The sequence below is a fragment of the Hermetia illucens genome, chromosome 5 (genome assembly GCF_905115235.1).
Source record: "Hermetia illucens chromosome 5, iHerIll2.2.curated.20191125, whole genome shotgun sequence".
In the NCBI taxonomy this organism is placed as follows: domain Eukaryota; kingdom Metazoa; phylum Arthropoda; class Insecta; order Diptera; family Stratiomyidae; genus Hermetia; species Hermetia illucens.
The window spans coordinates 14,371,972-14,398,176 of record NC_051853.1 but is presented as its reverse complement, the minus strand read 5'-3'; the positions used below and the strand labels follow the sequence as shown (position 1 = coordinate 14,398,176).

The 26,205-nt window shown below is 40.6% G+C and overlaps 1 protein-coding gene across 2 annotated transcripts in view; it reads left to right on the top strand.

The window, feature by feature from the left end:
- LOC119656982 overlaps positions 1 to 26,205 on the top strand; it is a 260,103-nt gene that overhangs the window by 167,923 nt on the left and 65,975 nt on the right. For both annotated transcript variants that reach the window (XM_038063716.1, XM_038063717.1), the window contains one exon: positions 15,047 to 15,139. In XM_038063716.1, coding sequence (XP_037919644.1) covers positions 15,047 to 15,139 — 93 coding nt within the window. The remainder of the gene's footprint in view (positions 1 to 15,046; positions 15,140 to 26,205) is intronic.

Below are 26,205 nucleotides of genomic sequence, written 5' to 3'. Positions count from 1 at the left end.
AAAATAAAATGAGAACAAATATATCTACAACGCAAAATTACTATAAATACCTGAATCTAATTTCTTCCGGGGTAAACTTTCCCATACTAAATTAACAGGAACATGATAATGTTCCCGAGTAGATAATCACCACAATCAAGAACTGAATAAACAGTAAGGTGCCCTGATTAAATTCCTAATATCCACTCGGCTAACAAGAACCTGTGTATGGAGATAAGCTCCCTATGGACGATGTATCTACAGGCTCCATACGTCCATGTCAATAAAAGATAAAAATTGGCACTTGTTGGCAGGAATTCGCAATTGATAGCGTTATTTGCACACTGAGGGTTTGTGATGTGATAAGATAGATCCCCACTTCGTTTATCACCTGGACTTGGTGACTCAGTGCATTTTTGGTGAATTGATTTAAGGCGACAGATACAATTTTCCTATCGATAAAATATGGTGTGATGGGCTTGAGTGGCTGGCTTATAGCTGCCTTGTGTGTTGAGTTGGAAATTCATTATAAAAGATCAGAAAATGCCGATTTATTTATGACGGTTTAGGATTTACTTATGTAGGCCATTGGGTGGTCTTCTGTTGTATTTGAGACCATGTTATGGGACGGTATTCAAAATAAATATGGATAAGATGTGGTTAACAAGATACTAAGCTGAATTTGGTGTTAAATATTGGTTACCGCAACATATCTAGAATTTGGCGAGATGTTTTTGACCATTTGGGCTGTGCTGGATGGTTACATTTTATTTCTTGAGCTGGTTTTTATTAAATTTTCCATTTTCATGAATAGATAATTTTAGATTGCTTTCAAGCAAGTCGAAATCAAAAATGCCGAAAGTTCCTTCGACTCCAAGCCACTTACTCCACTTATGTTTGAGATCATTTATTTCTTCGGGAAATTGATCATTTATGCTCCAGATCCAGCTTGGCCCAAACACCTTGCAACATAGGGGCTCACCTTTGAGTGCCTGAAACGTAGTAACAATAGCTTCAATTATACAAACCTAAAAGGCCGACTCCCTGCCGAACAAAATGAACACATGACTTTGCATTTCCAGATTTAATTAATCTTTTACGCCGAAGCATGAGTCATACATGCTCCCAAAATAAAATTGTAATTTTAAATCGTACATCATCTAAACAGCGTGAAACAGTAGCAATCTAAATTGCCAGAAAAAGAAAAAGATTGTTTGGAAGTGGTAAATTGTGAATCCGAGTCTTAAAAGTTTATGTATGTGAATTTGTTTTATTTGAAGAAGGAAATGTATAATGTAAATGTATGCATATACCATGAACGGTTGAAAACGTGTTACCTTATTTCCTCCGTTGATGGACTAATTTATCAGAAACACGTGAGCTTTAGCGGTTTGCAAGTTGTAGTAAACGTAATTTGCCTGAGTAGGTTCCTTCCTGTGCTAAATCACTTTTAATAGAATCTTAGAAATTCGTGTTGCTAGGTTGATTAATCTAGGATGGATGGAGATGCTTCTTAATGGTTTCTCTGGTTGGACTAGGATTGGACAAGCATTTACTCTTCATTTACCTGTTTTCTTATGTTATTCCACTTTCTGGTAATTTGTTTGCAATTACGCATTTGCTGCATTTCTGTACGAGTGTGAAGTTCACTTTGCTTTTCATTTCTGATTACTACTCTTGGATTGAGGTAAACGTACTTCCTTGCGTTAGTTGTTTTGAGCGGATCTAACTTGGAATCTCTGTTTACCAATATTACCGTTTCAATTTTAGCTAGTTATTTGTGATCGCTATCTTTTTTCTGTTCTCAATTTCTAAGAAATCTAAAGTTCACTTGAGGAGTTCGGGAGTTGCTTTTCTTTCAACTGACTAACAGATCCATCCAACTGATCCACATTTCATACACAAAACTCATGACTCAGACATTGACTCATATAACCATTGCTTGACTTAATTTTGTCTTAAAGAACAAAAACTACTAGAAATTATGCATGAGCTAACATAACATTTGGTTACTTCCTGCCTTTCGATTCTGTCATTCTACGTTCTACTTCGGAATAAAACCATGCAGGCAACTCTGTTTCGCAGAAAACCCCAAACTTCCCTCTGATAGTAAAAAATGAATGACTTTCTTCCACTGCAGTTTTAAATAAGGACCATCCCATAAGATTCATATACTACTCACTCTATAGATACTTCTTTTCGGTTCCTAATTTTTGTTAGATTCACTTCATTCATCATGTGCTCTATATCATGCCTTTCTTGGTTTCTTTAAAATCTGTAAACGCTTCTCTTTTCATTTGTGCCCTATTTTCTCGTCAGATTCTCTGGCCGCTACCACACGCTGAGGATTACGTTTGCAGTAATTACTTTCTCAGAAGCGGATTTAGATAGGGCGCTGTGCAATTACTTAAACTATTTGAGTTTTTTCACCTTAGCTGAACCGAAAACCTTATGTCATCGCTCTTGGACCTTTGAATAGTGTCCTTGAATTTTTAACAGGCAAAGTTAATGATTTGACTACTGGTCCGAAAATTAGGAGAATAGTGACTCTGAAAATTTAGATCGATTGACGCATACCTTTTGCCACACTCTGGAGTTTGGAGAGATTACAGCCTCAATCTTAAATCCTCATCTACAATATTTATATTTATAGAAATAAAAGAGAGTAATTTCACTCAGACAAAAGAGAGTAAGCGGCTTCCGCTTTCAGTTACGTTGCTTTCACGGTAGGGGAGAACGTTTAAAAGGGTTGCCTTTGCCTTGGTCGAAACTGTCAGCTCCTTTTTGAATTTTTGAAAGGTCGTTCTCACAAAGCAGTGGTCCGTAAATCGCTAATGTAGGAGACGAATTACTATCCAACTGGGTATATTCCGCTATTAAGCTGGTGGGAAGTTGAGACTGGCTCGCACAACAAACAAAAGTAGCATCCCCCCTTATATTATTCAAAATGTACGCATAGTTTTTCGCATTTATGAAGATTTCTACTCCTCTTATAATCAGGCATATGCGTTCCTTAATAGTTGTCGAATTCCTATAATTTTTTGCTAGAATAAACTGAACATTACATCTGCATAATACCAGACAGTCTAGTCTAGTCTTGTCTAGCCTCGGCCGGCTTAAGGGGGTCATCCCGTGTAAAGGCCGTTTTTTTTCGCAAACTAGAATTATTAAAAAATTATTATGAAAATTCCTGGTGCTTTGTTAAACTTTTTTTGTAAATTTTGGTCTTTTTTAAGGGTGAATCGCAATTATCCTAGTTTGCGGACCGTAGAAATATGCTCTAAATAAGTCGTTAAATTTCAAAGAATTTCGTTGGATAGATTGGCAGTAGATTTTCAACATGCAGTTCCGAGACAAATCCATTGTTGTTCACCACAGCGTCGTCCCTCTTGTTAGTCATTCTGTTTTAGTGCGTTCCATTGCATTGGTAGCCCTCAATAAAGTTTTCGGCATTCTTAATGTGTGACCTAACCACTGCCACTTCCGCCTTCTCATCAACATGTTCACGGATATCAGGCCGGTACGCTGTCGAAATTCTTCATTTGTTTTTTGCTTGCTTGATGTTGGTGATGAGATACCTGCATTTCCATATTTTGAGCAAAACAGTGAAACCGGAATTAGGGGCCCTGAGCTTGATGTCGCCATCGGCAAAATCAACATTTTTTAGACAAATAAATTGATCGACGCCCTGCTATGTCCATTGATGCTGATAGGAAATGTGCCATTACCGTTTAAACTAACACCCTCTGGTGGTATTCATCTTTAGATCGGCTCTACTTATCTCCTTCTCCAAAAGCCATTTAGCTAAGGCCCATGATCCGCAAACAAGTGTATTCAGCGTAGTTCAGACCTTTGAGTAAGATCTCTTGGTTTACTGAGGGTTTCACGTCTTTTAGCCAAGGTGATATGAACGATGTTTCCAAACCAGGAAGAACAATTATCGGCGACCAAATGTGACCAATGACTTTACCGCCATGCAGCATGTTGCATTTCACATGTCACCATATGCTGAGATAATATTATAATAACCTGTTTCCTCGGAATACCGTCGCTGCGAAGAGCACTCCTGATTCACCTCCTGTTGACGTTAGTGAAAGTTTCTCCGTAAACTGTAACTAGTAGGTGAAACGTAGTTCTAAACTCTGCATACTGCTTCACAATGATAAGAAGGGTGTTAATGTGAAGAGTCTAAGAGCATTCAGACCGGGAATCAGCCTGCTCCCTGTCGAATCGGTTTTAAAGATGTTCTTCGATGTCTTCAAGGACTACCTACCTTAACTATCCTTTGCAGCGGCAAGGAAAAAAGGCAAATATGCCTTCAATTCTCGCACCAAGGCAAGTACAATTTTTCGGAATCTTAACGAACAATTTTTTTATCCAACATCTGGGAAAGATGCTAAATTCTCAGGGTTTCCTTATAAGTTGAAGTCACAACTCCGTAGAATCTGCCGCGACTGCAAAAAGTAGCTTCACTAGTTAAGGACGACGGGGTTACTCTGCTTGAGTAACTGCAATTGTAAAACTGCTTGCAACCATGGCTAAGAGCCCTGTGATTAACGGCCCTGACTAGACGAAAGTCATACTACCACCTGCAAACTTTTCGGTGATGCAATATATGGCGGCGAAGATTCAATTACTTGTGACAACTTCTGCTTGGCTAATCGACACAGTGGTGAACTTCTTTTTGTCACGGGTCCCACTATTATTCACTTAAGTTCTAGCCATGAAGTGGTCCTTATCTAAGGCGTGTTTCACGTTTCAGCGGTAAAATAGTATCAAAATTTTGCAGTCTACGAACCCATAAATTACAAGTCCTTTTAGTTGCCTTTGGCAAGAAGCAGGGAATACTTTGACTGTGTTTCTAAATCCTAGTTCAATAGACAGCTAGGAACAAGCTGTCATGACGAGAGGGGGTGGCAAAGGTGGGGGGGGGGAGGGGATTCACCCTAGGACCGGAGTTTTCTCATGGGCCCGGAATAGAAACGTCAATGAATAAAAGAGATAATGGAGGGCCTGGACAATTTTTATACCCGCATAATTTTCAACTCAGCCCCCGATTTCCCGCATAATTTTCAACCCAGGTCCGGATTTTCTCTCTGTGGCCCTGAGGTCATTTGATAATCATCTGGATTGACTATGATAAATCACGAGGCCAGAGCTATCCCCCCAATCAGAGAAATATTGGAATGGTTATAGTTGATGGTAAACGTTTGATTTAGTTATATCTTGTATTTTGTGCAAGTGGAATAGAACGGGTGGGAGAATGCTGGAGGGGGTTGATTAAGGTTGAAGGAGTACACTAAGAATTATGTGTTCGCTTTTGCTGAAGTGAAGTGAAGAAATATATAGGGTGTTGGAGTAAAGCCTTATATCGAGGATTGCTTTTCCTTTTTCGTTGAAACCGTTATTACTATTTTACTGGATCAGGGTTTGCGGCGAGTGGTTAGCCTTGTATAGTGGTAACAAATCATCATCATCATCAACGGCGCAACAACCGGTATCCGGTCTACGCCTGCCTTAATAAGGAACTCCAGACATCCCGGTTTTGCAAAGAGGTCCACCAATTCGATATCCCTAAAAGCTGTCTGGCGTCCTGACCCACGCCATCGCTCCATCTTAGGCAGGGTCTGCTTCGTCTTCTTTTTCTACCATAGATATTGCCCTTATAGACTTTCCGGGTGGGATCATCCTCATCCATACGGATTAAGTGACCCGCCCACCGTAACCTATTGAGCCGAATTTTATCCACAACCGGACGGTCATGGTATCGCTCATAGATTTCGTCATTGTGTAGTAACAAATGCGTTGATTTAACCTTCGAGGGTTTGGCTAAATGTGCGAAGTGCGGAGTGGTGAGCTTTGATTGGCATTTGAGGGATTGGATAATGAGATGCTCCTTCGTACTCATAAAGTCGGGTGCCTGACGAATGGCTCTATTTCAAAATTGGATATTTAGGGCTCCGATGTAGTGATTGCTGATACCGAAACCATTTACCAGGAGTTGAAAGACAATACAGATCTTGCCGATAATAAGAAAGTATTCGAAGTACTAACTGTTGTTCCTTACATTGAAAGAAGAGGGTTTTCTAAAATAGGGGATATTGCGTGCAGCAGGATAGTTGATCAGCCTCCACTCCCTGGCTTTTATCGTCGAGTGCTGCTATCTTCACGTTGGGGTCGGAAACTTTGACACAATGCTCTTGAAGATAGCAGTTAAAAGCTGTATAGCCTCCAGTCGAGGTTTTGCCTCGTGAAACGCCTTGTTTTCATTCAGAAAGTTTTTGGCCGCTTTGTAGCAATTTGTGTTCCCAAAGAGAATCGGCTGTTAAATTTGCCGAATTTTCACTTTAGCTCTTCTGGCACCCACGATCGAGAATATTTTTGCGTTTACCTCCTTTCTTGATAACTTTTGATTCTGTCACTAATTAGTGCCTGTCAATGGATACGACTATTACGGACGATTCTGTGACTCGGGTCATTGGCATCTCTGGCTGACGTTGTGGCTGACGGTGCTGATTCGCTGAGTTTTTGGTTATTGGGACTCACGAAAATCGCTCTAATGACCTCCTTCAGTGAGATAGTTGTAGCTTAAAGTTCCTAGCCTAGGTCCTTTGGGTCTTCATTTTTGTTCAGGGCTCTTTAGCTTGCAAACGAAACACATATATTTGTAAGAATATTTTTGATGATTTTTTGATTGCTTGGGATTATCTATGTATATACAATATATATACCATTTGCAGGTCAAATTATTGCTCTTACAAACAAAATTAACGCCCTTAGAAATGAAATTAACGCTTTAACAAATGAAAATAATTCTCCAACAAAGGAAATTAACGCTTTAATAAATAAAATTAACGTTTTAAGAGGTGGAAATAACGTTGTTTCAAGACAAATTAACTATTTTACAAGACAATTTATTGAGCTGTTGAGTGAAATTCATGATCTGCCCAATGAAAATAACGCGAATAAAATACTAATTAACAATTACAAAAATGAGATGACGTTCTTGTAAATAACAACAATATTTTTCCAATTCCCTGATGAAGCAGCAGAACCTTTCGCCATTGCAGGTTTCATTCATTAAGATCTTATGATGGATAATTTCCTCGCTCCGTGCTGTCGGCAGTACTATTCGAGCTCGACTGTTCCTTTTTGATCGACCCCGATGACGCCGAAAGTGTAAGATAAAGTCCCATTCATGAATGAAAATCACTTTCTGTCGCGTTTGTTGATACCTTCTCGACAACTCCATGGCACACTGTTTTCTAAGCTCAATAGTGCACAAAGGGTTGACCCAATCTAACTCGAAGTGCGCAAGTTTCAGGGTGATGCCAAATTTTTGATAATCCATTGTTGACCGTCGATATACTTACATTGAACCCTTTTTGAGAAATTTGGCGCCTAATTTCCTTGATGGAAATCGATAAGTTTCTAATACTAATACTTCATCTGTCATTTTTTTCTGGTGTCAACCATCCCGTTTCTGTTCCACCAAAGCACATCGGTTTTTTTTATTGAAGCATTAATTTCATTTGCTAAAGTGTTAATTCCATTTGTTGAAACGTTAATTTCATTTGCAAGAGCGTTAACTTGACTTGCAAATGGTATATTATAAGTCTGCTTAGATTTATGCTGTTTCTCTCACCTGGAAGTAAACACCATATTCATTATAAAAACCCATGAATGCAATCACTGAGGTTTCCGATAGTTTTTTGTGTTGAGAACTTTCGGTAATTTTTCGAATACTCGTGTATTGACTTTAAAAATATCAAGGACAAACATAAATCGCTCATTAATAATATCATTCTGGGCGATAATCTGTTGGCTAATTCTCATTAGGAACGCGGTTTTGTAGCATTTCTTACTAACAAGGTGTGCCATTATTCAGATTTTAATGCATAATTTAAAATATGGCATATGCAACCGTCTTAGGCTTATCTTAAATACTCAGATTGTATTACAACATCATGTGTCAGCCACTAAGAGTACAAAACACTAACCAGTTAGTTCTATCTCACACTTGAATATTTAATTATTTTGTCACGTTTATGAATGGAATGTCTGAGAATCTACCAGTTAACAGCTTTTCACTTGAAGCAATGTTGCATATCTGAATGTTGCAATCTTGTCTCTGACAATGAATATCTTTCAAATTACATGTTTACGTTACACTTGAAATCGTTTCCATTCAAACAATTTATGATTTCTGTTGCTCTATTGTATCTAATTGGCGGTAACGGCTTACCACGAATGATGTGCTTAACGTCCACAGCTGAAGACTTCTGCATTTTTATGCAAAAAGGGGAAAATTTTCAAATTTGAATTTTTTACAAATTTTTGATTTTTGATTGTATGTTTCTGCATCACGGTTGAGTTGATTTGGAGATACTTTGCAAAGTTGAGCATGCAAAATGTCTTCTATTATTCAAATTCAATTACTATCTTCTGAATATTTATAATAAATTATAGATTCTGCACCGTTGACATCTGTCCTCTTCGTGAATTATAAGATTTCATTGAATTTTTGAAATCTGCAGGTCCGGTTGGGATGAAGTTACCCACAGACGTGTTCTGTTCGTTTAATTTGGGAGCAGCAAAAAGTATATAAATTATTCAGGTTTGGTCTTTTGGTTTTTTGGCTTACTTTTTTGCTGGTGTGGTGGAGTCAGGTGAAAATATTTTCAAGCCATCATATATATCAAAGAAAGTATTTTCATGGAATGCTTAGTGCTGGTGGAAATTGAATGAAATATAAGAAGAACTGATACAGATTGTCATCCGAAAATCTAATCCTTTTTGAATGGATCTGATCTGTGTCGAAGGGGACATGATTATTGTTTTTAAGCCAGAGTTGAGTATCTGTCACGGGCTAAGGAAAGTCGCTAGTGGGATTGTCTTCCTTGCTTGGCTGGTTTTCAAGTTTATTGAAAAGGCACTCCGTTATGTTGAGAATATATTCCCTAATGGGTTCTATCTTTGCTCGCCGGTATACTTCGGAATTTCTACCGCACTTCTTAATCTGCGAATTGTAAGGCTATCCAGTTCAGTGTCTCAAAACACGGCGTTTTAAAGGCATGTATTTATCCATGGCTTTCGAAGAGCAAATGATCCACGAAGGGGCTCCGTAGCATATGATGGGTCTGATAAAAGTCTTGTATAGGATTAGTTTGATTTTGGTGCTTAGACCCACCTTCTTACGACGAAGAAAGTAAATCCTCCCCAATGCACCATTTGCTTTGCCAATAGTGAGTTTCACGTGATTAATAAATCCTAGGAATTCATTGAAAATGATTCCAAAATATTTGATCGATTTCGACCCTCTCACTGTAACATTCTTGATTTCCAGTTTCAGGCGTTTAGCCTTCCTGTGGTTGAATCTAGATCCCAAGTATCTAAATTTCCTCCTGAAAATGCAGACTTGCTTCTTGGCTGAATTAATTTTAATACCCCAGCTATGGTAATAGTAGCAGAGGTCAACCAAGTAATCCTCTATTTCACTAACTGTCCGTCCTGTCGCCCACTATGGTTCTGAGTGTTGCCCAACTATAAAAGACAATGAACGACGTCTTGCGGTAAAGGAAGCAAAGATTTTGCGTTGGACTAGTGGCGTGACACATCCGAAATGAGGATATCCGTGATCGTTATGCGGTTGCATCGATCGTGGAAAATTGCGAGAGAGGCGTCTTCGATGGTATGGTCACGCAATTCGTGCTAACGAGAATTCACTTGTCAAGATTGGTCTGAACATCGATGTGGATGGAAAACGACCAAAAGGCAGGCCAAAACAACGGTGGCTTGATACGCTGGATAGGGATTTAAAAGCCTCGAGATTGTATCCAGATCAGGCATTTGATAGAACCAAATGGCGAAACCAATCACAACGAGCCGACCCCGCTTGTGAACGGGACAAAGGCTGAAGAAAAAGAAGAAAAGAAGGAGAAGATCAGTCTGTTTACCCACACGAAATCAAAGGCCTTTTCTAAGTCCAGAGCGTATGCTACCGTAGGTTTATTGTTGCCGTTAAGTCTGCTAGCCACAGTATCGTGGAGGTAGCTCAGGGCGTGCTGTGTTCCTTGTTTAGCACAGAATCCGAACTGATGGTATGGAATAATGTTATTGAGATTGCAGGGTTGGACTAGTCCCACTGTCCATGTTCTCTCAAAAGGTTTCCCTAAGTTAGATAAAAGTGAAACGGGTCTGAAATTCCCAGGTTCGCAAGAGGCACCTCTTTTTCGAATGGCTATAATTTTGTCTATAATTTTTCCAGGTGGAAGGGAAGCAGTCATTATTAATGCAGTTATTCAAAGCCGGGAGTAGGAACTTAATGGAGGCTACCGAAAGGTTTTTTAAGACGTGATTCGTAATTCCGTCTGGTACTGCTGACTTCTTGCCATTAAGATTATGGGTAATAACTGCGACTTGTGATGAATTCAGAAATTTGCTCGAATCAGTAGGCTTGTTCGAAGGGTTCTTGGCTGAAAATGACGTATTTCTGTAGCAGTTCCTGGAAGTGAATTCTCTGACTGTTGAATCAACAGTCGAAGTGAGAACCGTTCTGTTACTAGGAGGTGCCGCATTCAGCTGTCGCTCAAAGAATTCGTGTTTTTGCTTTCTCAGCATCACTACAGACTCGTACCGGGTTTTGCGTTAGAACGAAATTGCGGGCTTTATGTTTCCCCCGCTTTTTCAAGTTAAGTTTTGGTGCTAACTCAGCTTTGAATTTTTTCAATTTAGTGTGGGCAAAAGACCGAATTGTGGTCATTAGTCGCTTTTTTAGAGAAGAAGATGAGAACAGTTTAAGATTGACTGCGAAGTGGGCGGATATGCCTGGTAGGGTATAACATGAGATTACTTGAAAGCTTTGTTTTATTTCCCCAGACAGAAAGAAGTAGTCTAGTATAGATTGACTGCTGGGTCTTCACGGAGAATCCATTTGAGCAGGGTTTTCCCATTACAGTTAATGGCCGCATCGCCCCAGTGAGTGTGCCTGGAGTTGATATCGCCTCCAAGGATAAGGTTATTGTTGGAGGTGGTGGTGCAGGAGACACTCAGGGCAGCGAGTTTTTCGTGGCTTGGGCGTAAGAGACGCATTGTTTGGCCAAACTTTGAGATAGTTTTGCTACTGCCTGTTTGATCTGATGTGCCTCGTTGGTTTTGCAGGCTTTGGCAGCCTCTTTCCGGGTCAGTATATCTTTGTATGCTGGGCAACCGCGGTAGCTGGCAGGATATCCGACTTTGCCGCAGTTGCAGCAATGTGGTTCCTCCGTTGGTAGCGTGGGCGGTCGCCCCGCGGGTGTTTTTTCGTGCATCTGACGCGCCGGTGTACAATTGCTCAAAATTCTGACAGTTGAAACACTGCATTTGTTTGCAACGGCTTTACCTTTTCTAGTGTAACCTTCTGGTGCAGTATGTACTGCACCCTGAAGCCATCGTTGAGCTCTTGAGAGGGTTCGAAGGTCACTATGAAAAGTCCCGATTGTGACTTAATTGGGGGCGTAGAAATCTCCTTATGGATAGCTTTATCCTGTTCGCTCAGGAAGTTGACCACTGGTTTGATCTTTAGTTCCGCATCATCGGTTTCCTGATGTAGCACTCGAATAATGAGGGATTGCGTTCTCAGGGATTGAGGGGTATTGGTTGTGGCGCTGAAGTCTTGCCGGTAAGAGTGAAGATTTTGCCGTGATCCTCGATGGATTCGGCAAAGATGTGGGTGTTATTCGCCTTCGTATTTTTTAATGTTGTTTTTATCCCTTTTGACTTAAGGGACCTTAACAATTGAGGGACGTTTAGGGAGTACCCGGTAATTGCCAGTATTTTGGGTTTCTGGGCAGGGGTTGGGTTGATATTAGTCTTCGGAGTGTTTCCAGTAATCTTCAAATTTTTGGCACTAGTCTTAATTTTTTTTTATTTCGCCTTGTCACGAAGTTAAACTGATCCTCTTCTTCCGATGTTGTCGCTTCGTTTTTGCAGCCTTCTACTATTACTGCTACGGCGAAAGCAGACTAACATCCCACGATGTCGTCGATTTCAGTCGGTTGTTTCGTTCGCTCCGTTTGCTGCTGCAGTTGCTGCTGGTTTTCCTTTTCCTGCCGTCTTTCTGTTTCCGCCCTGAGTTCTACTCGGAGTTCAGCAATCTCCTCCTTCAGCATACTAATAATTTCGAGCAAGTCTGCTCGAGTTTCGTCTCCGGAGCTGGGGCCCCCCTCTTCGTCAGAGAGGCTCCCGGTTTTCGCCCTCTTGGCGGACATCACCTTTGTTTTCTGCTGCCGCTGCTACTAATTGCAATCCTCTTGTCTGGGGGATGTGATTTCCACCAGTTGAGAATAAGGAAGATATAAAAAATATATATTATCCTTCCGACTAACGTGGGTCGACGCCTATGGAGCGGTAATCCGGGCAGAAAGAATCAAACTCAGCACACAAGCCAGGGAATTACACAAGCTCCAAAGACTGACTTGCGTATGTATCAGTGGGGCAATGGGGACATGCCCAACGCTGTCCCTGGAGGTCCTTCAGGGATTAACCCCTCCCTATCTGCACATAGAGATTAAGGAAAGGAGGGCAATATTCACGATGGTCGGGAGTATCAGTGAGGCGGGGTGCTGCCTAAACCGAAGGAAGATTGATATTCTTCCTAGGTGGTATCCCGAATTACTGATACCAAGGGATAACATGAAAACGAGGTTTCACTTTGATAAGAAGTTTGAAACACGTTGGAGTAACAAGGCAAACCGAGAGAGCGTACCTGGGAGATACGGCTTAAACTAGCAACTGATTACTTGGTACACTGACGGATTCCTCACAGCAGAGGGAGCGGGTGTTGGTGCCGTTTGTCCAAGGAAAATATACTTTGAGCCAATGCGTAGGTACACCAGCATATTCCAGGCGGAAATATACGCCATAGACAGATGTGCCTCCTTTAATTTCTAAAGGAACTACAGGGGGCAGAACATTGTCATTCTCACCAATAGCTACGCAGCGATCAAGGCACTTAGGTCCAACCAGGTGAACTCTAAACTGGTATGGGAATGCCTTGAGAGACTGAATGCACTCGGCTCGTCTAACACTCTGGGTTCCAGGCCATGCTGAGTTAGAAAGCAATGAGACATCGGACAAACTAGCCAAGAAGGGAGCAGGGACGTCTTAAATGGGTCAGAATCCTTCTGTGGAATCGGAGACGGCTTCATGGCTATGACACTAAAAAATGAAGAGGAACGGTTGAGGGAAGTACATTGGGCGAGCCTGCCAAGGACGGAGCAGTCTAGGGTGCTTATTGGGGGACACGAACCCATTCGCACAAAGGATTTGCTTAAACCTCACCAAAATGAACCTCTCAATCATAGTGGGAATTCTCACTGGTCACTATCGGCTTAACTATCACCTAGGGAAGCTAGGGATATCTACGCACACTGCCTGCAAGTTTTGTGCGGAGTGTGATGAAACCTCTATACATGTTCTGGACAGTGTCCGGCACTTTTGCAAAGTAGATCCAGGCATCGGGGAGAACACTTAATACCAGATGCAAAGTTGAAAGATCTGGATGTAGGGGAATATACCAAAGTTCCTGACGATTATAGGCTTGCTTGAGATACTATGATTTATATAACCAGTAAAAAGGGCACAATAGTTCTTTAAGGACGCGGTGCGACTTTTGCTTAACAGAATTAAATTTTTTTTCTTATGCGTCGCGGCTGACTGCCGACCGAAGTCGGTTCTAAATACTCCAGAAATTGAAGGTTTCTCTCCTCGTTGGTTGCCTTTGGGATGTCACGTCCCCTCGTGTTCGCTGCCCCGACTGAACTGTGAATGGAATTGTCTAATCTTTAATGGAATTACCTAATCCGACTATATTTTTTCCAACTTGAATACCACAGTTTGGTGCCCATAGTAAATCTATCCCTGAAATCTAATCCCATTTAATAACACCCTTACAAGATTCAGATAGAAGTTTCAATAAATCCGTGATTGCAATACTACCTTTTATATCTTACAAAAAAAAACTGAACAAAGTGTGCAGGTCACAATGTCCATTGGAATAGGGTCACATTGAAGCTCTCTGCGGAAAGGTAAAAAGATGTATAGACGAAAAAACCAGTTATGTGGCGCGGAAGGTTCAGAAGACTTTGCTAGTTGTGTTGCGTAGAGTGGTACATTTGAATCTTTGGTCTGGACCGCCAAAAATTTCAATTATGTGCCCCTCTCATTTCCCGATAAATTGGTAGCCGGAATGTATGAGATGAAGTGTAAGATTTCAAGCTTTACAATAAACATTTTTTACCTTGACTAAAGTAGGAGAATCGATTAAGCATGAAATGGAATTTCAGTAGTAAATGTGTTTTAACGGGAGAGGAGAGGAGACATGATCAAGGTAAGAAAATAATGAGACGTAATGTAGTGTATGTCGGAATGAGCGAAAAAAATACTTATGCTATTGTATCTGATTGGTTGCAAATAAGATTGTTATTCACGCTGACTACTCAGCAGAAGCTTTCAATAAAAATTTTCAATCTTTTTCTAGCACTTTTCACATGCTCATTCCTCTCCATAATAGTGAAAAATTTGAGGGAACTTTACTTGCTTTCTTCTTAAGATATCACGAGAAAGTACTTAATATTTTAGAATTAATTTCCTTTCTATTTGCTGACTACAGTGAATGCTACTAAAAATTCAATATCTTTACTAGAAACTCAGATATGAATACTCTCCAAGCACACTCGGCGCGAAACCCTAGCCGTCTTATACGTTGAATTCAAATCTGACCAACAACTCAACCGGTATGAAATCAAGTTTTTTAAATAACTTTCAAAAACACGAACCTCGCGTGTGGATAGAGCAAAAAAATAGTAAGCATTCGAAAACCAATGGAAAGCCAATCTGTACGAACGTAGAATCAAAATGGACAAAGATACATAACGAGCGTCACGTTTACTACTTGTATAAAGTCCACAGTATATAAACGCTTATTTTAGTATTCCCAATCTTCAAGAAAAGCTTCACAGCTTTCAAGATACTTAGATATAAAATTTGTTTAGCACATACTCACCTTGGAACTTTTCTATCTTTTCAGGTATTATGGCACCTGGACGCTTTTCGAAGATCTTTTCGACAACTGAGCAACCATGTTTGCAGCGGACAAGACTGTATCTTTTGTGCACTGAAGGTAAGTCAAGCGAGAAATCTTTGGGATAAAATTTGATATAAGAGCTTTTGAATTACCCCAAAAACTATGCAATCATGGTTTTGACGGTATGGGCAAGTATCTTTTAGTCGCGGTTAAAAAGAAAATAAAAATTGCAAAAATGAAATTTTTCAGTCTTGCATGGAACATCACTTCCAAGAAGTATGACATATCTTTTACTGCCCCTTTGGATCGGAAATGCCTCTAAGAGGTAAAAAGATATCTACACTGAAATGCATCACATCCATGGTGGTTTTACCAAATAAAAAAATTATGGCTATTTACCTGCGTACGGTATATCGCCGAATTGGTAAATGTTGATGTGAAGAAAACAAGTTAGCCTCTCGCAGATTCTAGATAAATAAGACATTTGCATGCAACATACGCTTTGATAATGAATGATTGGGACATGTTCTTGTGTTTTTGTTGTAAGAACATCTATGACTGTTGGGCTACAACTGAATCAATCATTTTTCTTTAATTAAACCCAACACTAGTGGTTCGATAATTTATACTCGCGAAAGAACTGTTCATGGTTTAAAATCACATTTTTCATGAATAATTAAAGAAAGTATAAGACAATAAAACCGTTTAAAAAAGCATCCAATCAAGCTTAACAGTTTGATTCTTATAAGCGATAGTTACTATTTCCGGTAGTTAATTTTAATTAATATGACCAAAATTTCCGCCCGGATGTTCATAAAAACGACATCTTTGCTTACAAGCTGATAACTTTCAGTCACCAAAAACGATACGTTTACATTAACGACGCTTTCATAACCATTATTTTTGCATATTAAATCCCGGAGAAAAGACCCGAGAATTAGTAATCCTGTTCTCCAAAGCGATATGTTGTTAGTTAGTTAGTTTTGATTAGTGACCAGAGCGAAATTCCTCGTGAAGCTCGGCTTGCGATTGGTGTAGTCCTTTGGGAACGCCCAGAGCTATCGAGGTACTTTGTCTAGGACGTTGCTATGGTCGTAGGATTTCGTTGTCAAACATCCGGATTCAAACGTATTTAACGTTGAGGTAGAGACAGGGGGAGGGGGATATGTGCACGAGTACATTGAGGAGCCGGGTAGAAATGCAGAACCCCAGTCGCACTTGGACACACGATTGTTTGATTCCTATTAACCTTTGCTCTGTTTTACTTCTTACTCAGCACCTGCCAGCACATAATAGAACCCTACATTAGGATGGGACGACTGTGTACATCCAGAGAACCATCCTTATTCGGAGACTGCATTTCCTCACAAAGGTCTACTTGCAGGGATAGAAGGCTATACATTTTTTATTTTACTTAGGGTCTAGGATCAAACCTAAGATCCAAACTCTGTTCATTTAGTCGCTGGAAGTGGAATTCGTGGAATCTTTGTCTTCCTGGTGGATAGCATCAGCTCTGTTTGGTTGGATTTAAGCCGGGTCTGCATCTTGCAGCCCACAGAATATGCAGATACTTCAATTAAAGAGCCTTACCATGGTATCTTCGTCAAAGATCTGTCGAGGCCGGGCAGCTGCATATGAAGGGCCATCTTTTCCTCTTCCTCATATTGGGTCCACATTGCTGAAACGACCACCCTATTTTTTGTGGTAGTTTAAGGCGCAGTGTCCCATTAAAGTCCCTACGAGGATTTTCATGTCTAACTTTTTAAAGGACAATAAAAATGCCTCTCTGTTGGTCCTGGGTTCTTACATCAATATTTTTTGAATTTGAATTTCCCCATTTAGCTGCATGAATCCTTGTAATTTTGCCCTTAAAAATAGGCTTGGCAGTGAATGCCCGGATGCCACCAAAAGCTGGGTCTGACCTCATCATAGTGGATTCAGATCCTTGGCACCAGTTCGTCATTGAAGTCCTCAAAGAATGGTTCACTGTTGCCTAGCTTTAGCAAGAGTTGGACAATAGTAAGGGAATCCATCGGCGAATCCTGGGAGACCTTACGCCGTTGCTAGGTCTGGCCTCACCATAGTAGATTCAGACCTTTAGTGCGCCAGTTTGTCAACTTCCTTACTACGAACGATGATCGAGTACCGTGGGAGCCACATTAAGAATATTTCCTTCAGTGGGTCAAGTTTTAGCAGTAAATGGTGGCAACTCCTTATCAACTAGCTTGATATGCTTGTTTCTGACTGACGGAATAGATTCAAATGTTGTGGCTTCATCTTTTTTGGCGCAATCAACGTGCGTGCTGCCAATAAAATGGCATGCAGGAGGTATATTTTAAGTAATGAGGATCCACAAACAACAAATGTTGTTGGAAATATCGATACAAAACTTTAGAAATCTTCAAAGTTGTCTCCCTGGAAGTCTGCAACCGAAATATTCTTATGAGCTTGGGTGCAAGGCATTTTACCAGTTTCCTGGGTCTGGTAGTAGTGTCCTTTGAGGTTAGTTTTCACTTTTGGGGGGAAGAAAAAGTCTGCTGGGGCAACATCACTGCTGCAGTGAAGCTGAAAAATTTTTGCGATATCATTCCTTCTCAGCAACCCATGGTTGGTGCGTTGGAGCATTGTCGTGGTGGAGCTTCCAATTGGCGGCAATTTAATATCTTCATTGATGATCTTGTGCATAGTCATTTTATCGATTCCCAGGGTATCTGCGCTCATAGGGCCATCTAAACCCCTGTCTGTGTTAAACAAATCTCGCACTTGTTTCTCGTTGTCTTCGATTCTGTAGATTGACGGGAGACCTGTTCAGGGATCGTTCTCAACGCTATTCTGACCTTCTTTAAATATGTTGCGCCACTAGAAAACTTGAGCTTCTGATTGGCTTTCGCTGTCGAACGCTTGACAAATCATATTTAGCGTTAATGCGTCAGATTCTCCAAGGCGAACACAATACCTAATTCGTAACGTTGTTGGATATTTTGCACGTCCCGTCCGCCACTGGATACTGCTAAATAGGGCACTTTTATAGACCATCCCTAATTTCAACTAGTACAAGATCTCTATGACGTACCGTCGCGTGATGGGGATAATGTTCTCGTTACTTAAAATACACATCCTGTATATCTCCGTCAGGAATATGGTCATCGGTTTTTCAGAAAGTCGGGCCAGTTCCATAATCGGATTTTCCGTCTTCCATGACTGACTCACCGGTGAAGATTCGTGCGTCTGTGATCTTAAAAGACTCGTGACTATTTATGGACCATTCTTCTGTCTTAGTAATTACGGCGGGGCATGTCAAAAAGAAATCTGGAATCTATGTGATTGGCAGGTATCGGAACCATCAGATGTTTGCCAAAAAAATTCCCAGTGGCACATCATCGTATGACTGACTACCTCTTCACGCACCACGAATCAACCCTATCTGCGTCGTTAGCTGGTTTTGTTTCCACCTTCACCAAATGCATGACGGAAATTTAGGATAGCTGCCGCGGTCGGTGTAGCAGTTATTGCTCCAGTAATACTACAGCAACTGAGCTACGCTGTTAGTCAAGTTCAGTCGGTCCACCATACGATACATTGGCTTACTTACTTACTATCGATGTATACATCCAATGAGCTCGTTGTGGTAGAAGTACCCAGGTTGTACCTATAATAGTCCTATAGGTTCTGGATAAGGTGCTTCTACGTTAGCTTGCAGTCCAGAATGTACTCCTAAATACTTGACTGTTTGTCGTGGTCATTCAAACTCTGCAGACCATTCCACACCTTGGCGTTCAAGATGTCCTTCCTCCAGCAATCTCGATTCATTGACCGCGTCCTCCAATTTCGAAATCCGAGCAGTGATGTGCTATCCTGTCAACAGAATCTGCCCAGCGCTTTCGGGGTTTTCTCAATGGTCTTCGTCCATCTGTTGTCCATTCGAACACCATTTTAGGTACTCTAGTGTCCATACGTTGAACATGGTAGCCCGTTGTAGCTTCCGAAATTTGACACTATTTTGAATATCTGATACGGCGGATGGTTGCATTTGATTCGCTTTTGGTCATTCTCTCGTTATTATTCTCCTCAGGATCGTCCTCTCGAAGGTATTTACCAGATTTTCGGTGAATACTGTTGAATGCATGGTTGAAATCAACGAATATTTTATGGGCGTTGATGTTGAGCTCCTAGCATTTTTCTAGTTCCCATTTGAAAATAAATAGCTGACCAGTTGTCGATCTTCAGTTCGAAAGTCTCCTGAATACCAACCAGTTGCCTTATTGTCGTACAGTCTAATTGGAGGTTGCCATACATGCAAAAGGGGGTGTAATTTTGCTTCACCAAATATAGTCATGTGGGGTATCAAATGAAAGGTCTCAATTAGTACTTTCCGGAGTCGGTCTCAGTTTTAACATTTGGTGAAAAACTGAAGAGTGCGGCGGGTCGAAATTGAACGTTTCTTTAACACTACTACCCAAATGAAAAATGTGAAAAAAAAATCAGGATGCTGCCGCTATATGGTACCTACGCTCCGATATCTGTTCAAATAAAGTTAACAATTGTATTTCGTATTCCGTCTAATCTGTCCTCTGTGAGTTCCGAAATGAAATGGTTGGAGATGGATCCATAGCCATTACAAAATGTGCCTGTGATCCAAGAGCGTGATATTGTTTAATAGCCTACACCCTGCGACATAAGCTGTCATAACAGGGGATGTCATTGCGATGTCGATGACCTCTCACTTGACCACTTTGAAGAAAGGGGCTGATTACCCAAACTGAGAATCTGCATTTCGGTTCATTCCAGATACTCTAATAGTCTCTCCCTCTCTGGGAACTTCCCCAATATAAATGCTGGGCGTTAAAATCACATCCTGCTATTACCCCATCCCCCCTCATCCTCTCCCAAAATAAAGCTTTTATATTTTGGATAGCTCTCAGGGAATTTTCGTACACGTGAAAGAGAAAGTGAGCAAGGCCCCATAAAATCTCCTTATTGACTTTTTATGAGCACTTTGGCCTCTATGGTGTCGGTGTCACATAGGTCGTTGCCCATGATAGTGTGGAGTTCCTTTGAAACCACCATGCAGACCGGGGTCTAGCACTTCCATTAGCATGCAACAGGTCAGCATGTTGGAAGAGTAAGCCCCGGATTTCCCCACTAACAACCCATGCTTCCTGTGTCAAATATATAAATGTTTTGCAGCGATTGATCTGAGGACTGATTAGTGCAGTAGTCGTTTTTCAGTGCTGCGAATTTATTTTGGGGAATATGGTATCTCATCTACTTTTGAGATGAAGATGCCGTGGGCTGCACGTCCCCTTCACTGGCTTTAGGAGCAGACACTTGTAATGTGACGGTCCCAAGACTGTATTAGTCCCGGCAGCCCGCTTGTTTCCGAAGAGTTTTAATATTCGGTTCAGGAATGTCGATAGTAAGAAAAGTTCCCGGCTTATCGGCTTCTGGTTCGAAGATCCTTATGTGCTCCAAGTGGAGGTGTTGTGGTTATTCCAAAACCTCAGTATCATTACTACCCCCCTTTGAAAGTTATAGAAAGCATTTTTTGACAAGTGGTAGTTCACAAAGCAATTTCAGGGTTAGCCCTTCCCACTTTTCGTTGAGGGAAGAACAATAGTGCCTAAGCGAATCGTTTTTGCCTTGATCGATAAAGCCATCACATTTTGCTGTGTACACCTAGCAACTGTTTCCTGTTCACTCTTTAGTGGACTATAAGGTATCTGGACAACTAGACTATACTTTAGTGTCAGTATCATCACACTTAGCGCTGCTTACAGCAGCGAGACAAACACAAGATGAACGTAAAGAAAGCTATGTCGACTGGGATTTGAATCTAGAGCAGCGAGTTTGAAAAGCTGACATTCTACCCCCTCAATCATCGTGTCGTCATCTCCCTAATCAACTCAAAGCGAAGTTTAATGACTTGCGAGAATGGGGTCCTTACAGCATGGAGGAGTTTCCTTCTTAGTTGCGGTCTGTCCGGACACATTGTTTTGCCAGAAGGCGCACGTCTTCGGGCGTAAGACTTTACCCTCAACAGGCGACGCCGACTGGAGCCCGAGGTCAAGAGTGCTGACATAAGACGTGTACTTTTAGGACTCGGTCCCAATTCAATAATTCGAGAATCAGAGTCTCGACTTCTCCATTGATGAGTTCAAGATTGTCCTCTTACTCAGGGTTTGGCCATTTTGATTGTAATTCAACTTTTATTTTTATTTTTGTTTTATGTTTTAAGATTTTTCATAATTGTTTGTTATGGCCTTTGCTTTACCGGGAAAAGTAAGTGAATCTATGCAGGACCTCTTTTTGCCGAGACAAAGCTAGTTGAAAGTAGAGGTTGCCGGTTGCCCAGAGTTCAGTGTTTACGGCCACATCTTGACCCCCGTGACCACTTAGCCCGCAGCACGGTGGTCACATTTTAGCTTGAGGTCTTGATTAGTTTTTGACTTCAGATATCACTTCTGCTTCTCTATAGATTCCTCCGTGCTGAGCTCCTTCACGACGGTAAGGCAAGTAATCGTGGAGGAATACGACATGTTTTTACAAGAGCTGGTAAACTTTTGCTTTAATTAGAATTTGCTTGGCTTAATTATGTGGTAATATTTTCATATGCACAAAACAAAATCACGTGGGTCTCAACTGAGTGATTCTTCATTCTATTTCACCTGAAACATAGTTTATAACTCATAAAATAGTGAAAGTATTTCAAATATGTTACCTAGTTTAGCTATCAACCTCCTACTTTCTCTTCTTGATATTTCATTCTGGAATTTCCAACAATTTACACTTTACAACCAAACCGGAAGAACCTTATCTCATCATCTATTGCAAAACTTGACAATCACTCACCTGAAAGTAGTAAAGCAATCTAAGTCAATGCCTTAAGGCTTATATTTCCGGTGTCTCCCTCATTAAGGCCATCAAATTTGCCAGAATTCCTAGAATATTTGTCTAGACAACAAAAATATTTTAGAACATATGCGTATGAGTGTGGGAACGACTTAATGAATATTTTTTCCAGTTAGCGTATCTTTTTTGTGTTCTACACGTACTCGCAGACTTGCGGACCTTTCTCAACGTGAAATTTCAATAAGCAGCAGAAAAACAAATGTTGAAAATAATCGGAAAACGTGAGCCCACATAAAATCATATTACCGCCAATATAAACAGGTATATGGGTAGGTCGGTTAGTGTGTCTGACTTTAAACAATGTTTTGCTTCATAGAGAAATGAAGATGACTTCTAATGACTTGAAAACCTTCAAGGAAAATGTCAGTCAGGTTTTATAGCAATACTATCACACGAGCTTCACATTTTACACGCTTCAAAAGGTTAAAGGTGGGCCAGTAAGAGGAATCGTCTTCAGTTCATCAGATGCTTTTCATATTTCGTTGATTCCTTGTGTTGTTTGGTGTTTATTTTATCTGAGCATTCATATTGCCTTATATAAGCTGATTTTTTGCCTTAGCTTACATTCTCCTTGGCAATCTCTACTTCCCTAGCACGTCTTGTAAAAATCAATCCCAACATACATTGCTAGGTTATGACTGTTTCATTGAAGGGAAAACAAAAGACTTAAGCCAGAAACCTGAATTTATTTTACATGCAATCTATTTTGTGTCTGACTAAGCCTTTCCTGGCTCCAATGGTTGTTTAGATTTTGCAGAAGTCTGCGGCTGAACTGTGAGAATAAAGGTTTTCTTCCGATAGGAGCAAACATAGTAATTAAATTGTAAATTTACATTTTATTCAAATAATTGTAGCGTGGCGCTCAGTCATGGGAAAATGCATGGTAATAAATTCAATCATGAAAATGCACAAACTAAGCCTTTGATGAGTGGTTGTCTTGGTTAAGATACAGTCTGGGTTAAGATTTTACAGCTTTTCTTCAAATATTGTTTGTTTTACTAAAAATTTTGAAGCAAATTCAAGATATTTTCGCCAGATTTCTCTGAAAAATGTGTCTTTTTCGAAACGACTTTGTTTCTGGTGACCATTTTTAACAGTCATTTCCACCAACACTTGAATCGGAATCAATTTCTTCTCAACCCCATTTCTTTCGCTATACACTATCCACCATCATATAAACAGGTAAATGAATGGGCGGTTGGTAGGCTTTCTTGTAGTTTTTCTTTCAATCTGTTATAAACTTTATGCATGCGATCTGTTTCTATTCTTAGAGTGAGAGTTTTTTTTTGTATCTGGCGAGAAGAGGAAGTAATTGAAAATCGGATGCAGGAAATTCAGGTTCACACTGTTCTCGGTGGAAAAAGAAAACAAATGAATTCACGCAGTAATTAAGATTTATTAGCAAAGTGATAATCACAGCTAGTTAAGACAGTTTTAGGTAGATAATATGTAAACTAGGGTAGAAGATGAGTTGAAATTGAAATGAGCTTTCCAGATATTTGTAAGGAATTATGAGCGTTTCTGGTTATTAATATGGGTTAGAGACAGGGGAGTGAATTTTAAAAGTGACCCAAGCAATGGGTGTATTTTATGATTATGGTTTGTTTTTAACAGCTCAGACCGCCACAACAAACAATATACGGTGCTGACCTGCAAACTTGATATGATAAATTGTTTGTGCATATATTAAAATTGAGCAAGCGATTATCTATAATGATTTGCCGCCTATCTAATTTTCAAAGGAGTGATGATTTCTGATGAGGCAGAAAGTGCTGAAAATGTTGGGAAAGTAAGTTTAGCTTGGGACCATTTTGAAATGCCGTAAGTAAGTCTGTTCGAATTGTGTAGGCTTCGAAAAAATTATTTAAAATAAATCAACATAGTCGCCATTAACCCCAATGCAAATGGTGTCAGGTGGAGGATCAATTTTTTCATTCCTACCTCAAAAAAGTATCTGCCAGTTTCTTTCTTCATTTCTCCACCTCACCCTTCATTTTCATGCCCTTTGAAAACCTGTTTTTCTTTATGCCATGTCCACTTTCGGGGAGGTGAACAGAAGTAATCTAGAAGCTCCAGGTCAGAGTAAATAGGGGGTGGGGGTGGCTAAAATTGTCCCACCCAATCTAGTTCATGAATTGCTTCGTGACAGTTGCATTGTTGCGCAGCAGACAGACCCACTTTGTCAGCATCTTCCCCTTTTATTCTAAACTGCCCTTTTTAATGTTTTTAAGATCCCACAGTATTTTGCGCGCTGATGGACTCCCTTGAGGCAGACATTCAATCAAGATGATGTCTTTAAGATTCAACAGCACAGATACCAAAAGCTGTAACGCCACTGTTTCCATGAGTGCAGTAGGCAATTCAAGTTTCGTCTCCAGTAACAACGGAGTGGACAAGTTATCGCCTCCAAAGCTGCTCAAAATCCAAAATCCCTGTCGAGGTTTGCTGTTGATTCAATTTGCTTCCTTCTGTCAGCTATTTCGGGACTTATTTCTCAGAGATTTCCGAAAACAGTGCAGAAAGTCCATCCAGCGTCAATCTGGGACCGTCACGAATTGTTTTCTCGATTTTCAGTCAAAATAGAAGCTTTACCGATGAGTTTACCAGACACAATAGGTTTTCGGCTCCTCTGATCGTCATGCACCACCTCACCACAACTTTTACGATTCATAACACCGTCATCATACACAGTCTAATCCTCAAAATTTTTTGTTTGGGATATGAGGAGTCCTGAGTCTACCATTCACTTGATGGTCGATTGGACCAATTGGGAGGAACTTGTTTTCCTTCGTATTTGGTTCGCAAACTCCTCGCTTTAGACTGGCATCCAATTTTTTTTTAAATATAGTTGAGTTAGTTGTGTTTTCGTCCAAGGCAGAGACAACTCTGCTCCCAGGGCGCAGGTGAGCCAGCATCTGATGAGTTGTCTCTGCCAAAACTTGTATTTCGGGAACCAACTAATTCCTTCTCCAATGCGCTTCCTTCTGAGCTACCTAGATAAAACGAAGGCTTTAACTTAGTGTCCCTTGTCTTGACGAACTCCCAGCAGTTTTACACTAAGGTCTTTCTTTTTCTATTCTTGCTTAGTTATTGAGAGGTTAAAACCCTTGGGAAGCATCCATTCCACTTCCGCGAAGACTTTTTCTTTCTTCTCGATCTGGGAAGGACGAAATGGTCTAAGGCGGAGTCCTTCGGATTCCATCTAAGCGTCTGAGCATGAATAATTTTTTGGCATGAAGATTGCCACCATCTCGTGCGTAACGTTGAATTGATGAGGTAGCAGCTTCGCTCAGACAGAGTGCCTTTAATGTTACCCTCGAGGTATTAATATTTGTCACTATCTTGAGAATACCTCAAATGTTATACGTCACCTTTAGTGGTGCTACTATGAGTGCCCGGTTTGCGTCTGCACCAACCAAAATTTCCAGATGCCTCGGTCACTGAGCAGTTGTTAGTCTTAATAAACTCTTGGGTTGTGATATACTCCACCGTTCCATCAGAGGAAGGCCCAACAACTTTTGAGCGTTGTTTCCATTTTGATCAAGTAATCGGCCGGCCCATTGCAGCCTGTTGAGCCTGATTGTATCTATACCATAAAGTCAAGATTTCATCACTATGTACGCGTTGAATTCGTCCATCTTCATGTAGGGGGCCTGACAATTCTCCTTTCGGATGCGGCTAAGCAATGCCCAAAGAATAAATGAATGTTGACAAGCTAATTTTATAAAGAAAGGGTTTAAGACCAATCGAGAAATATTTTGAATGGAAGAATTTTGATGGACTATGGTAGGCTCTATGTGTCTGGATGGCTCAAGTGGTTAGAGCGCTTGCCTGCCTTAGTGGAAGGTCGCGGTTCGAATCTCACTGGTGGCAGAGGGATTTGTTATCGTGACTGGATATCGGATACCAGTCGACTAAGCTGCGAATGTGTACTTGAGTCAAATCAGAGTAATAATCTCCGGCGAGCGCAATACTGACCACATTGCCTTCTACAGCGTACTGTAGTGTATCGTTGCGGTCTTGAATGAAGTGCTCTAACACGCCTCAAGGCCCTGATCTATTGGTTGCGAACAGTCGTGCACGGATCTCTTTACTCATGTTGTTGTTGGTTGTAACATTTGGATTCAGAAATTTGAAGTTTTATCATCCTATTTGCGATTGATCAGTACATCTTATCTCTATCCTCGACTCATGATGTCAACCTATGAGTTTTATCAGATTTTTATTGACCCCCGAAGGGCTTCCTCTAATGA